Source organism: Heterocephalus glaber, unplaced genomic scaffold (assembly GCF_053883595.1).
Source record: "Heterocephalus glaber isolate CG9 unplaced genomic scaffold, H.glaber_assembly_v1.0 deba00001479, whole genome shotgun sequence".
Classification (NCBI taxonomy): Eukaryota; Metazoa; Chordata; class Mammalia; order Rodentia; family Bathyergidae; genus Heterocephalus; species Heterocephalus glaber.
The window spans coordinates 2,220,133-2,233,708 of record NW_028258316.1 but is presented as its reverse complement, the minus strand read 5'-3'; the positions used below and the strand labels follow the sequence as shown (position 1 = coordinate 2,233,708).

The 13,576-nt window shown below is 51.8% G+C and overlaps 1 protein-coding gene across 1 annotated transcript; it reads right to left on the bottom strand.

The window, feature by feature from the left end:
• Window positions 1-2,523: 2,523 nt before the first annotated feature.
• On the bottom strand, window positions 2,524-4,538 carry Brd3os (BRD3 opposite strand). The gene has a single exon (XM_087182968.1). The coding sequence runs from the start codon at window positions 3,537-3,539 to the stop codon at window positions 3,285-3,287; it is 255 nt and encodes an 84-aa protein (XP_087039094.1). The 5' UTR covers window positions 3,540-4,538; the 3' UTR covers window positions 2,524-3,284.
• Window positions 4,539-13,576: the final 9,038 nt, after the last annotated feature.

The following is a 13,576-nucleotide window of genomic DNA, read 5'->3' as shown; positions in this document are numbered from 1 at the left end:
AGCATGCTGTCTGATGGGCTGTGGTTGCGCCTGCACTTTGGGTGGAGACAGAGACGGTGTGAGCAGCTCCCTGCCTGGGTGCAGTGTTTAAAACCAGACCGTGGACTCTGGGGTGGGGCTGGCCGCTGTTCCTAGTCACTGGCAGTTCTGACACTTGATGAGTTTTCAGCCATTTGTTAAAACTTTAAGGTCAGTTTTGTTTATAATAAAAATATAAATGGATTTTAAAGTTCCATTTTTTAAAGTTACCCTTGTTTTTCAAAGGTATTTTCTAAACAGATCTTTAATAGAATATTTAAACTGTGACTTTAAGGAATTAACACAGGACAAAGTGGCTCGGGATCTGAGTGGCTGCGTGTCCTGAGGGCACCAGGCAGCCCAAGCCAGGGTGCCTGGGGGAGTGACAGGGAGCGAGGTGTTGCTGGCCTAGGGAGGCAGCCGGCCCTCTGAGGAAGGAGGGTCACCAGGGCTGTGGTCCTACTGAGCAGCTGTAGTTCACTGGTGCTGTAACTTTAAAGGCTTTCTGTCCAGACTTCAAAACTGCTCTTGGGGCTTTGGTGGGTCCCTGACTCTCTCGACACTTTGGATGTCAGTCGGGTCGTGGTGACTCCCGTGTTCGAGTCTTTGCCTCTCCTGGGCCGGGAGCACTGCAGGAAGAGTCAGACCTTCCAGGCAGAGGCTCCCTGGGGGGGACAGTGGCAGGCGTGGTGGTCACCACAGGGATGGACCTGGGGACCCTGCCGGAGCCGGGCCTGAGGGCAGGCTGTGGGTGTTGCGGAGGCCCAGAGCCCTCCTGCGGGGCAGCGTCAGCTTGCTAACAACTGTAAGACACGTTTTTCCTTTGTGTTTGTTTTGGTTGTGTTCTTTTGCAGCCTTTTACAGTCATTTGGGAAGGAAAAATGCCCATGTCAAGAATTGTCACATCAAGTTTTCTCTCTGTCCCCTAATACTGGCATAACACTTCCAGGAGGTTTTTCTTTTTTATATTTAAAATGTTACTTTTCTGTATGATGTGCATGCGAGTTTACCGTAATTTTTCTTAACACTTTTTAGTGCCGTTTCTAGTATATTCCTGTAAATGTCAGTTACTGAAAATGAGTCCAATGTAAGTAGTTTTAGCTTGTTTATTGCAATGCTGGCCTCAACACCACAGAATAAAAATGGTAGAAAGTACTCTTTGATGTTTCTGGTAATCATGGACCCTTCTCCTGGGGCATTTGTTTTGTTTTCATAATAAAAAGAAAGAAACAAACCAGGCTTCCTAGCTTTCCATGGTGGCCCGCCTCCCTTTGGAGTGTACGGTGTGGTGTGTGCCCCCTGCAGTCTTGGTAAAGGGCCTCGGAGCCCCGACCCTTCAGCAGCTGCATCCTCCCTCCCTCTGCCTGGGCGCCCCTTTCCCTCCTGTCCTTGTTCCCTGGAACGGGCTGCCTTTGTCGCTGGCAAGCAGTTGCTGTCCCATGCCCTCTTACGTCGGTTTGCACTGGGGTGATTTCCTGTGACGCAGGCCCCTAACACTGGGCCAAGCCCAGGTCTTCATGCCATAGCCGACCACTGCTCAGAACAGGCCCTGGACGTCCTCGAGGCTCAGTGGGGAAGAAATGGAGGGGTCAAGGTGTCTGAGGGCTCAAACACTCTGTTCAAAACAGCCCAGCTGTTGGTGCCGGGCCTGGGACAGACAGTCCTGGGAAAGAGGTTCTCGATGGGTCCCGGCCGAGCCCCACTGTCCACCCCACCTGGCTCAGGCCGGGCACACTGTCTCTCCTGCTGACTGCTGCAGTCCAGACCAGCCTCCAGCACATCACTGTCCTGTCCACCCCAGGCAGATGGTGTCTTCTTCCGGGCTAAGCAGCTTAGTGGCAGCTTTCCTATGCAGGTCCCAGTGCCTGTTATCCGCACCACTAACCCTGCAGAGACCAGCCTGCTGAGTGGCACCCATCCCAGTGCTGCAGGTGACCTCTGACCCCATCTCCATGTGTAGATGCTGGTTGACCTGACCGACCCTGACCGCCCTTGGGTCCCGTGTGAAGTCTGCTTTCTTTCCTAGCAGGGCTTAAACTGAAGAGCTGCAAAGATGTAGACAAAAGCACCCTGGAATCGTCCGCATAGCTATGGTGCCTTGGTCAGGCGAGTCTCGCTCTCGAAGACAGGACGGGTCCTCCAGCCCCAGGCACCAAGGGGCCAGCAAAGGGACCTGGCTCTGGGGAGGCCACAGCCAAGTAGGGCTCTGGCTGGACCTGAGCCATCTGGAGATGAACGTACACGGCTGCAATGAGACCCATGTAAGGGGAACCACATTCGGGGAGCATGCCAGGACGAGCTGTTCGTGCCATCTCTGCCCACTGGGGAGGTCGAGGGCTGCCAGTCAGGAGGAAGATGCCACTGGGATGCCTGGACTGGGACCACATGCTGACAGCACTCATCTCTGGGGAGGGCATTTAGCTCTGCTTTGCAGTATTTATGCAGATTTACTAAGAAAGTGAAAGCCAAGTAAGATTTGAACAAGATAAATGAGGCTGAGAAAGGGAAGGAGCCCTAGAGGATATTTATTTAGAAAAGCAAAACCAGCTTTGACAATACTCCTCCCTGTGTGCATCACCAGAAGATTTTAACTGCAGCAGAGGGCAAAGGCCCTCACAATGGCCCAGGAATGTAGGTGCACGAATGTGCAGTGAGGATGGAATATACTGAACCCAAACAAATGGGGCAGCTGCAGCCTGGGTTGGAGGGTGAGGCCGTCTACTGTCTAGCAGGGAACCCACTTTATATCCACGGGACAGCCTGACATGACTGCAGGCACCTGGCAGAGCTTTGCGTAGGACGAATGTGCCCATGGGCCCCCATGCCCGGGAGCCAGTGTGGAAGCCACCACAAGGCACTACATCCCAATGAGATGCCACCACTGGAGCCACCACGGCTGCTCGTGTTGCCATGGGATCTGAGGCCACGTGACAGCAGTCCCCTCCCTATTCTAGATCCCACCCATTCTTCATCAGGCAGAGGCTAATACTCCAGACAACCTCTAGAACTTGGGGGGGTTGTTGTGGGCTGGGGGTCCTCTTGCTTGACTTGTTTGGAAGGTTGGGCATTGCTGGGCAGAGCCCTGGAAGTGGGTGTTGAGCTACCAGCGTTGGGGGGACCCCAGCAAGGAGTTGCTGGGCACCAGTTCCTGGCCTTGTCCGGGTCTTACACCTCATCTGGATCTCCATGGCCTCCTGCTGAGGATTAGGAAGTGATGTGAAGTAGAAAGAGAAGTAGAAAGGCGTGGTACCTGGCCGAGGGTTTCATCACACAATCGTGCACACCTTGGACTGACCTGTGTCCCGGCAGACCTCAAGCTTGTTTTTGTCTCGGACTAAGATGGCCTCATTTCCGTACTTCGAGTACCACATGCTTTGGCTCCTGCTCAGGTAGGTCCCAGGCGGCACAGATTCCAACTTCTGCTGCTGCTGCTGCCAGATGAGCAAGGAAGTGTCATGGTATCGGAGGCGAGCATAGCCTTCGGACAGGGCCTTCTCTGCCAGGGGGACCCGGCCGTTCATGCCCCAGGCGCAGCCCCTGCCCACCCAGCTGCCCTCACATGCGGAGAGCTGTGGCTGCTTTGCACCGTATTTAACTTCAGCGGCAGGCTGAGGACTCCTGGCTTAAGGAGAAGTTGGAATTCAGACCATCTGCAGGTGACATCCTCAGGAGGGTGTGTTGTGTGGAAATGTCGATGCCCAAGCATCCCGAAGCCACCTGAGAGTTGTTCAGAGTGGTGTCCGGGCCCCAGCTCAGCCAGACACAGCTATGTGGCATTGACAGGGCCTGGGGGACAGGTCAGGTGTTCGCTGTGACTCTGACAGCACAGCCTGGGCCGCCGAGCTTGCAGAGTGTCCAGTGTCCTTTGGGAGAGGTCGTTATACAGCCAGACAATGAGGGCGCTCCAGTGGCCCGCTGCTCACTGACCTGGCCCTGCTGGCGTTAGAAGCTGCAGCGGATGCGGCCCCTTGCACGCTGGCAGAGTTCGCCCAAGTCCTTCTTTGGGAGACTCTCCCAAGTGATGCAGCAGAGAAGTGAGGGAGCTGTCAAGCTGAGGCCGCGTTGAGCCCCTGCAGCGTCTCTGGGTCAGACCAGGAGACTCACATTAGGGAAGAGTCGCGCTTGCCGCGGACGGTGCGCGATCGCAGGTCTCTCGGACACCACCGGCGACGAGGGAACTCGGCTGCGGGACGCCAGGGTCCGGGTCTGTGGGGAGAGTCGTGCAGCGGGAAAGGCAGCGCCGACGGGAGGAGGCGTCACCCCGGCACGGGCGCCCGGGCCGGAGCGCGGGGAGGTGGGGTCGGGCGGCGCCCTCGCCCCGCCGGCAGGCCCTTCGCCCGCCGCACACGCGCCCGCGAGAGGCCACGAGTCTCCGTGGACTTCCTTGGACCCCGTGGGGTGCCACGGGCCGCCGAGGATCCCCGTTGGTGGCCCTGGGCCCAGAGAAGCTGGAGGCCCTTGGGGCGCGGGAGCTCCTGGGCCGGGGTGGGGCCAGGAGGCCGCGGACTGCGTTTCCATGGCAGCACTAAAGGCATAATGAGCCGAGTACCGAGGCCGGATAGGCTCTCTAGGAGCTCGAGCCATCGATGGCTCCGCAAGGGAGACGCCAGGCCGAATCTGACCACTGCGCGTGCGCCTTAGCGGGCGAGAGGGGGCGGGGCCGGGGAAAGGCGCGGGAAGAAGTCGGACCGAGCCGGACGCGCGTTGGTGAGCGGCCTTAGGGCGCTATCGCGATCCTGGCACCTGGCGTGGTACTGATAATATTTTCGTATTGCTGCTTGTGTAGCAACTAGTGCTATTATCATCTCCCGGAAAATAATGGATACGATTCTTTTTAATTAATTAAATGTTGTAGGGCCCGCAAGCCGGGCCCACCCGCTGCTCCTCTGACTGCTGAAACAGCCCCGGAAAATAAGTCGAGTTTCCTTCCACCCTCCCTCCGTCAGGCCCTGGATGCCCTCATCCTACTGTCCCTGCCCTTCTTGGCTTTATTTTTATGGTCTTCTCCAAAGCCAATTCAGAAAATTGTCCTCATAGACACCCACAGAACCCTGAACCCCCATCTGTAGAATGCACGGTCTGTTTTTTCTTTTTGTAAGTAAAGAAGATAAGGTTATTTTGTCTCACCTTCTGGGCCAAGGGCAAGGGATGGCATCGGGTAACAGCCTTCTTCCTGGCAGGCCCCCAGGTGGTGTGGGGCATCACATGGTGAGAGACGGGAAGCAAGCGAGGGTGTGCGTGTGTGTACTGAGCGTGTTCAAGTGTGCGCCTGTGTGTGTGAGCGTCTAGAATCCACATTGGGTTTTTTGGTTTTGTTTTTTGAGACAGGGTCTTGCTTTGTAGTTCAGCCTGGCCCTGAACTCACTATGTAGCCCACCCAGGCTGGCCTCATACATACGCTGCTGGCTTGCATACAGGCTTAGGAACCAACGGAACAGATGGGGTTCAGAGAGAGACCTCCATACACGTCATCAGCTGATCTTTGACACAGGCTCCAGGAACACACAGTGGGATGAGGATAAACTCTCCAATAAATGTTGTTGGGAAAAATGAATGCCCACTTGCAAAAAACCACATTTAATCTTTTACATCTTGCACAAAAACCAACACATAATACATTAAAGGTTTAAACATAACACCTTGAGCCACACAACTCCTAGGAAAAAACAGGTTATAAGCTCCTTGTATCAGCAATCTTTTTTTTTTATTTGACCCTAACCATACAGGCAATAAAAGCAAAAATAAACAAGCAGGGGTACATTGAGCTAAAGTTTCTATGGGCCGGGGATTTAGCTCAGTGGTTCCAGCGCCTGCCTCGCAAGCGCAAGGTCCTGAGTTCAATTTCCGGTACCAAAAAAATAAACAAATAAATAAAAAAGTTTCTACACAAAAAGGGAAATGTTCAACAAAACAAAATGGGAACCTATGAAATGGGAGAAAACATTTGTAAACCTTGTGTCTGTTAAGGAGATCATATCTAAAATGTGTATCAGACTCATACAACTCAATAGCAGGAACAACAAGGAATAATGCAATTTAAAGATAAGCAAAGGACCCGAGTAGACAGTTTCCCAAAGATAATATAACGATGGCAACAGCTGTATGAAAAGGTGCTCAACACGACCACTAGTCCTCAGAGAAATGGAAATCGAAGCCACAGTGCGCGATGATGGTGCAGCTCAGTGAGGCAGTGCTTGCTTTTGAGGCCCTGGGTTCCACCCCAACACAAGCAAACACAAAACAAGAAAAAAATCAACCCCCAGTGAGATAGTCATGGCACACCCATTAGGATAAGTATGACCAACCAAGTCAAAACACCAGGTGCTGAAGGTGTGGAGCAAAAGGAGACCTTGTGAACTTTGGCTGGTGATGTGAAGTCACACAGACATTGTGGAAAACAGTACAGAGTTTTCTCAAAACACTAAAATTAACATGACCCTGTGACCCAGTGATGTCACTGTTGGATAGAATCCAAAGGACTGAAACTTGCTATCACTCCACAAGAACTGCAGGATCGTTTACAACAGCCGAGACAAGAAACAAACCTCACTGTGCTGCCTAGTCTGGCCTTAAACTCCTGGATTCGAGCAATCCTCCTGCCTCATTCTCCTAAATAGCTGGCACTTCCAGGGATTTAGCTCAGTGGTTCCGCTGCCTGCCTCACAAGCGCAAGGTCTGAGAAGTTCAATCCCCGGTACCAAAAAACAAAAAAAACTAGCTGGGACTCTGGGCACATGCCATCTTGCCTGGTGAAATATTTTAACTGAATGATTATAAAAATAGATATTAAAACTTGTGGGAGGGCCGGGGATTTAGCTCTGTGAAACCATCCCTGCCTCATAAGCGCAAGGTCCTGAGTTGGATCCCCAGTACCAAAAAACCCCCCAAAAAACAAAAGAACAAAAACTTGTGGGATGTAGTTAAAAATCATTCATTGAGGAAAATTTATAACCTTAAATGCATACATTAGAAAAGAAGGATGGTTAAAAATTAAAGAGTTAGGCCTGGGGATTTAGCTCAGTGGTTTCACTGCCTGCCTCGCAAGCGCAAGGACCTGAGTTCGATCCCTGGTACCAAAAAAAAAAAAAAAAATTAAAGTTAGGCATCTGCCTCAAGATGTCAGAAAAATAACAGCAAAAATGTATCCAAAGGAAGTAGATGAAAGAAAGATTAAAATTAAATTTAAAATGATTAAAGATTAAAATTTAAATTTAAATGGAAAGCAAGCATGGAATAAAGATCAGCAAATCCAAGAGTTGGCTCATTGAAGTACATAATAAAAGCAACAAATTTCTGATTAAGAAAAAAGAGGACACACATGACTTATATTAAGAACTGAAAAAAAAAAACTGAAAAAAGGATGCATTTAGAACCTCTTATAGCTGGATAAGGTGGCTCATGGCTGTAATTTCAGCTACTCATGAGGCTGGGGCAGGAGGACCACAAGCTTGAGCCCAACCTGAGCAATTTAGTGACTTAGACCCTGTCTCAAAATAAAAAAAGAAAAGGGTTGGGAATGTAGATCAGTGGTAGGGTGTCCCTGGGTTTGATCCCCAACACCAAAGAAGAAAAGATTCTGGTACTGGCATATATGCATTCTGGAACTCAGCAAATAACAAGATGGCAGATGGTGGTGTTACTGAACCCAAGTTTGCCTGCTCACTGCTTGAAAGCCAATACTCAGGGAAGGGGTGTTGGAGGGAAGGAAATCAGGTTTATTCAAGGGTTGACACCTTGAGAAGATAGAAGGCTATAATTCCCCAAAAAGGCCATTTTACGGATCTCAGGTATGCAAAAGGACTTTTATGAGGAAGGAGAGATGATGCAGGGAACAATGGGCAGGAAGAACATGTGGGAGGCAAGGCCTTTGTCATCCAGAGTGTGCCTTTGTATCAGGGTTCACTAAAGGAAAAGATTTAGTTCAAAATATATGTGTGATTATATAAGGGATTTACAAGATAGGCTTACAATGGCCGCCTGTGGAATCAGGAGTGGAACAATGCAAAATGGCAGACCGAACTCTGGAGAGTGGGAGGAGCCAGTCGAAGGTTACAGGGCTAGAGCGCAGTGCCAGGTCTGGTGTGAGCCTGTGTTGGAAAGCTGGAGTCTGCGCTGGAGGCCTGAAGGAATGAAACAGATGTCCAAAGGTGATGGTGAAGACCAGAGCTTCTCTGAAGAAGACAAAGAAGAGACTTCCTTCTTTCCCTTTTTACTGCACCTAGGCCACAAGGCCATTGGTTGGTGCCACCCACATCTGGGGCGGGCCTTCCCTCCTCAGTTTGTGGCCTGTGTGTCAATCATCCAGGCACATCCAGCGCTTGACTGGTCTGCTAAGCCAGTAATGGTGAACCTTTTAGAGCTTTCGGTGATAACAAACAGCTGGCTGCAGCACACGTGCCATAGGTTTGCCACCACCGTACTAGGCAGTTCTTACTTGACACATCATAGTTAACGATCACTGCTGTTTTTCTTTTTCCTTTTGTCAGCTAGAACATTGCAAGTGACATTGACTTCCCTGAGGCTAGTCCCTGCAATTCTTTAGCCAAGCACACGCAATGTTTATTGCAAGTTAAAGCACAAAGCAATTTACATGCATCATGCTGAGTGAGGTGCAGAATTAGGAGATAAAGAAGGGTGTTAGCACACTGCTGTCTCTGTGGGTCACCACGTTTTCTGGTCTGTCAATCTACAGATATTTAGCAGTTAACCTCTTGAGGGTTTAGAATGCCAGGAAAAAGATGGGGAAGCAACTCTGAAAAGTCAACCCCAAAAGGAGTGGACCCTGTTACGTAGGAGTTGTACTTGCCATTGTTGGAGTGGAAGTTACAGGTCACAAGGATCTATTAAGGCTTGAGCCCAGTATAAGCCCATGTGTAGCTAAACATAGAGATGATTATGTATGGAATTGTGGACAGGCATGCTGTATTACTCACCTTTCCACTGCTGTGATGAAATACCTGACATACACAAGGAGAAAAGGTTTATCTCAGCTCACGGTTTCAAAGATTTCAGTCCATGGTCGGCTGGCTCCAAGGCAGAAATACCATGTCAGAAGGGTGTGGTGGAGAAAAGCAGCTCACCTCATGGCATCCAGGAAGCAGAGACCAGAAGAGCCCAAGAGGAAGGGCAGAGGACCAGATGTAGTCCCCAAGGTCATGCACCCATGGCCACCTAGGTACATCCAGCAGTGTGCTTCACTAATCTTTCATGTCTCTCGAGGCATTCAGGTTGACAGTTAAGATTGACTGTCACACTTGTGCATCTCACAGGCTGATTTACACATGTGTGTGTCCTGGCTCAATCAACAGAGGGAGCTTGGAGGCAACTGCAGGCTGGTAGCAGGATGCCCGTTGCCCAGTCTTGGTTTCTGACAGCACTTCCAGTAGAAGGAAGCTCCACGGCTTGGAGAAATGGCTGACTCTAGGATTACATGGGAAATGCACAAGAGGAGCTGGTGCTAGAAAGCGAGGAAGTGCTTGCAAAACAAAAATAAAGCAAAGGCAACACCCACAAGGACAGGGCCAGATGTCAAAGGACACAGGAGTCAGCCTGTGAGCATGTCTGACCACCAAGGCTGAAGTGATGGGAGCAAAAGAACTAATGAATAAAGCAGCATTGGATTATCTATCACCCAGAGTATAAGAAATAACCCACGAGGACTGGGATGCGGCTCAGTGGTGAGCACTTGGCTGCGTGCTCAAAGCCCTGGGTTCCATCCTCAGCACTGCAGAAAAGAAAACATAAACAAATGGCCCTGATTCCATACTTACCTAAATAAATAACTGAAGAAACCAACGGGAGAAGAACACAAATCTCATGTACAAAATTCCAAGTAAATTGTGCACATATTCTGCTTTTCTCAGTGTGGGGGTTCAGCAGCTTCTTCCCGATGGGACAGCACAGAAAGGAGGGGCCGCCGGACAGTGCAGAAACCTGACCATGATGGCTCGGCCCAGGCGACTTCAGCCTCAGCAATGACAGTGGTGCGTGGGGTCCTCTGCCCTGGAGGCAACATGATGAGAAGGGCACCTCAGCTCTGCTGTCTCTCCCCCAAAAGTGCACGGCCCAGGCTGCTCACAAGGACCCCAGACAGACCCAGCTGGTCCTCCTACCACAGACCGCCCCGAGCTCTTCAGACCTGGCAGGCTGGGGTCTCACCCTGCCTGAGTCTGCTCAAGCCTCACCCTGACCCCCGTGGACCACCTCCATCTTTCTATTCTTGGAAAACACTAAGAACAGTGCCCCTGGCAGCAGTTTTGTGTTTTATTTGGTTTGGTTTGTATGTAGACCAGGCTAGCCTTGAACTCAGGATCTTCCTGCTTCAGCCTCCCGAGCTGGAACTGCAGGTGTGCAGCACCATGCACCATGGCTGTCCCTGAAGCAGGTTTGCTGAGAGCCGATCTCCTGTCATTCCTGGAGCAGAGATCGGGCCCCAGTCGGCCTCATCCCAATATCATGAGGTGCACATCTGGAAAAAGGTCGGAGCTGGGGGAAAGCCCTGAGATCAAGGAGCCCACACTCACATGGGGTGTCACTGGGGCTCTGCGTGACTGTGTCCCCCATGCAAACACCGTGCCTCTGTCTGCATGCACAGGGCAGTGCCAGGTTGTCCTGGTCCCCTGCAGGTGGGCAGCCCGTCACTCACTGAAGGCCCCCGGTACCAGCCTGCCGTGGGAAGGGAGGTGGCTCCTCTCTGCTGCTTCTCCAGGTCTGAATATTAAAAGCCGATTTGTTCTGCATCCTCAGCAAGAGGCAGGACAGGGGCTTCAGAGGCAGAGCATCCTGCTGTTATGGAACTGACGGGAGCCAGCCTGGGCTCTGTAGTGCAAGATGCCTTTGGCCGGCAGAGGCCGAGTCTCAACAGTGGCGCTGTGACAGGGCACAGGCTCAGCTTTTCCATGGTGGGACCAGGACAGCTGTCCTCATACAACTGTCACAGACGAGAGCAGGCCAGGCTCCCGCCGCAGTCATTCCTCGGGCCTTTGCTGTCCAGGGAGAAGACAGCCAGCTCCGGCTCTGCTGTCTGCGTGGCAGTAGGAAGCCTGCCCAGAGGAAAGACCTCACGGACACTGCGTGCTTTTGATCGAATACGATGGGCGAGAGTTGTTTTCTTGTTTGTTTCGTTTTTTTTTTTAAATCAGCAGCTTTTGGAGGATTGTTTTTGCTATTTTATCCCTTTTGACCCAAGCTTGTCTCTAAGTAGTTCATTATGGAAAATTGTCACACAACTTAAAGGAGAGTGAGGTAAGTATTGAAATTGTCTACCAGGTAAATAAATAAAAATCCTGAATGTGCAGACAAAGAAAGTTCATTAAGAAACCAAGAAAAATCAGCCTGCAATCCTAGCATTTAGGAGGCTGACACAGGAGAATCGTAAGTGCCACCCCAAGCTGGGCAACTTAGGAATTTAGCAAAACCCTGTCTCAAAATAAAAAATAAAAAGTGCCCCAGGGATGCAGCTCAGTGTGAAGGCCCTGGGTTCAAGCCTTAGTACAGAAGTGGGGGAAAAGGCGAAACTCCTTTGCCAAGGCACCCAGAGGTTCCTTAAAAGATTTTTCCCTAATTTGTCCAGAGCTGGATCTGCTGGAGAGTACAGCTTCCCAGACTCTAATGCCCTCTGAGGGCTGAAAGGACGAGGCAGCCTTTGACAGTGCACTTACAGAATTGATTTGTTTGTTTTGCTTTGGTGCCGGGAGTCGAACTCAGGGCCTCATGCTTGCCTGGCAGGTGCTACGCTGCTGAGCTACATCCCTGGCTTGTTTGGTTTGTTCTTTGAAACATGGTCTCACTGTGTAGTTCAGGTCAGCCTTGAACTTGCTGCAATCCTCCTGCCTCAGCCTCCTCAGTGCTGGGATTACAGGCCTATAGCGTTACATCCTGCACACTTACAGAATTTATGACCAGCAGGACTGTGCTGGCCTCTGCGCTCCAGGTTACCAGCTAATTTCCCCAAGGAGGACTGTCCTTTTTTAGGAAGGCCTCCATCCTGCTGGACTGCCTGGGTCAGTCTGCATTTTCCTGACTTGAAAAATCAAATCTGCACCCGAATGAAGCCCTCTTTGCTTCATTTTAGGCCCACTGTGATTTCTAATTTACGAAGTAAGTGATTGCTAAGAGATTCCTGTGACAGGGTCCTGTTGGAGGCAAGAAACTACCCTGAGGAAGGATGGAAGGAATGAAGATCGGTAGAAAGGAGACAAGGAAATTGGAAATTTATAGGAACTGCAAATTCAGCCAGGGCTCCAAGGACAGGGAAGCAGGGAGTTGGTGCTGGGGTCCCTGAGTGGGGAAAGATGATGAAGTGGATTTTGCATGTGTGGGGAAAACAGGAAACTTCCCTTCCCCAGTCTTGAACCAGCCATCCCAGCATTCGGGAGGCTGAGACAGGAGGATTGCTGTGAGTCTGGAGCGGCTGCTGTCTCTGTCCTGGCTGCTGGCCCCGTTTCTGGCTCGGTGGTTGTGTGGCCTTCTCCTTTCTGTGTGTTTCCGGTCCTCTGCCACCGACCTGCACGCCCAGCTTCCGTGTGTCCCTGTGAGGACGCCATGTCAGTCAGGGCTACCCAGGTAACCACGTGAGCACCTCATCACCAAGACCTTTTCCCAGCATGGTCCAGTTCTCACGTGTCAGGGACGCCTCTTTCCCATGCCCCGCCCCCCCGCCCCCCCCCTCAGAAATCCAGCCACGGAAATTGGGCAGGAAAAATGGAGGGAATCTGCTGTTGGTTATTTGGCCGAGTCCTGGGTCAATGTGATGAAATACTGTTTGTTGTAGGAAGTGGGGCAAAAGGCAAAACAACCCATTCAGTTGTTCCCTCTCGTCATCACCGGAGGGCCCAGAACTGGGGGAAAGGGCTCCTCGGCTGTGGCTCTGGTGTGGGATGTTTTATTCCTATGTGCAGCCATACCCAGGTGCCAGAGCCAGAGGTGTGGCTTCTACAGGCAGAGGCCTCTGGTGGCCTCCAGGTGAGGACCGCACCAGGATTTATCAGGCAGGAGTGGCCGCTTCTTCGGGCCCTGAGGTTTCAGAGGGTCAGGCATTAGGATTTCCCAGTGCTCAGGCCTGGCAGCCCCACTGCTTCAGCCAAGGCCCTGATGGGCCAAGAAGCCATGCCAGGCGGAGAGCCTGGCATCCCCAGAGCCACTCAGGGTTTCTACTGCACAGGCAGAGCCCATGAAAGTCCCTCTGTGTGTTCTGCCTCCAGGCCTCCGCTTCACACGGCTGGGAGCTGGGGTCGTCACCCCAGCATCACCAGTGCTCTCCGACGCAACCCGGCCCCATAACTGCTCACAGATGCCCACGGTTCTGACAGCTGCCCTTCCTGCTCCCCTTTTCAGGCGTGCCTCTGCCACTTGCCACCACACATACCAGCTGAACCAAGGCCAGCCAGTCCCTGAGAGCAAGCTGCAGGTTCAGAACATGAAAGTGAGGGGTGTTGGGGGCTCAGCAGGATGGGCTGGGCCTGCAGGAGAGATGTAGGGGGCTCAGGGCACCAGGACCTCCCGGACTAGGGCAGGTCTGGGCTCCTTGCCCTGCTCTGGCCACCATTGTAGGAGGTGA

Excerpts from the sequence above, each read along its gene's own strand:
- Brd3os (XM_087182968.1), bottom strand. The coding sequence starts at position 3,539 with ATGAACGGCCGGGTCCCCCTGGCAGAGAAGGCCCTGTCCGAAGGCTAT.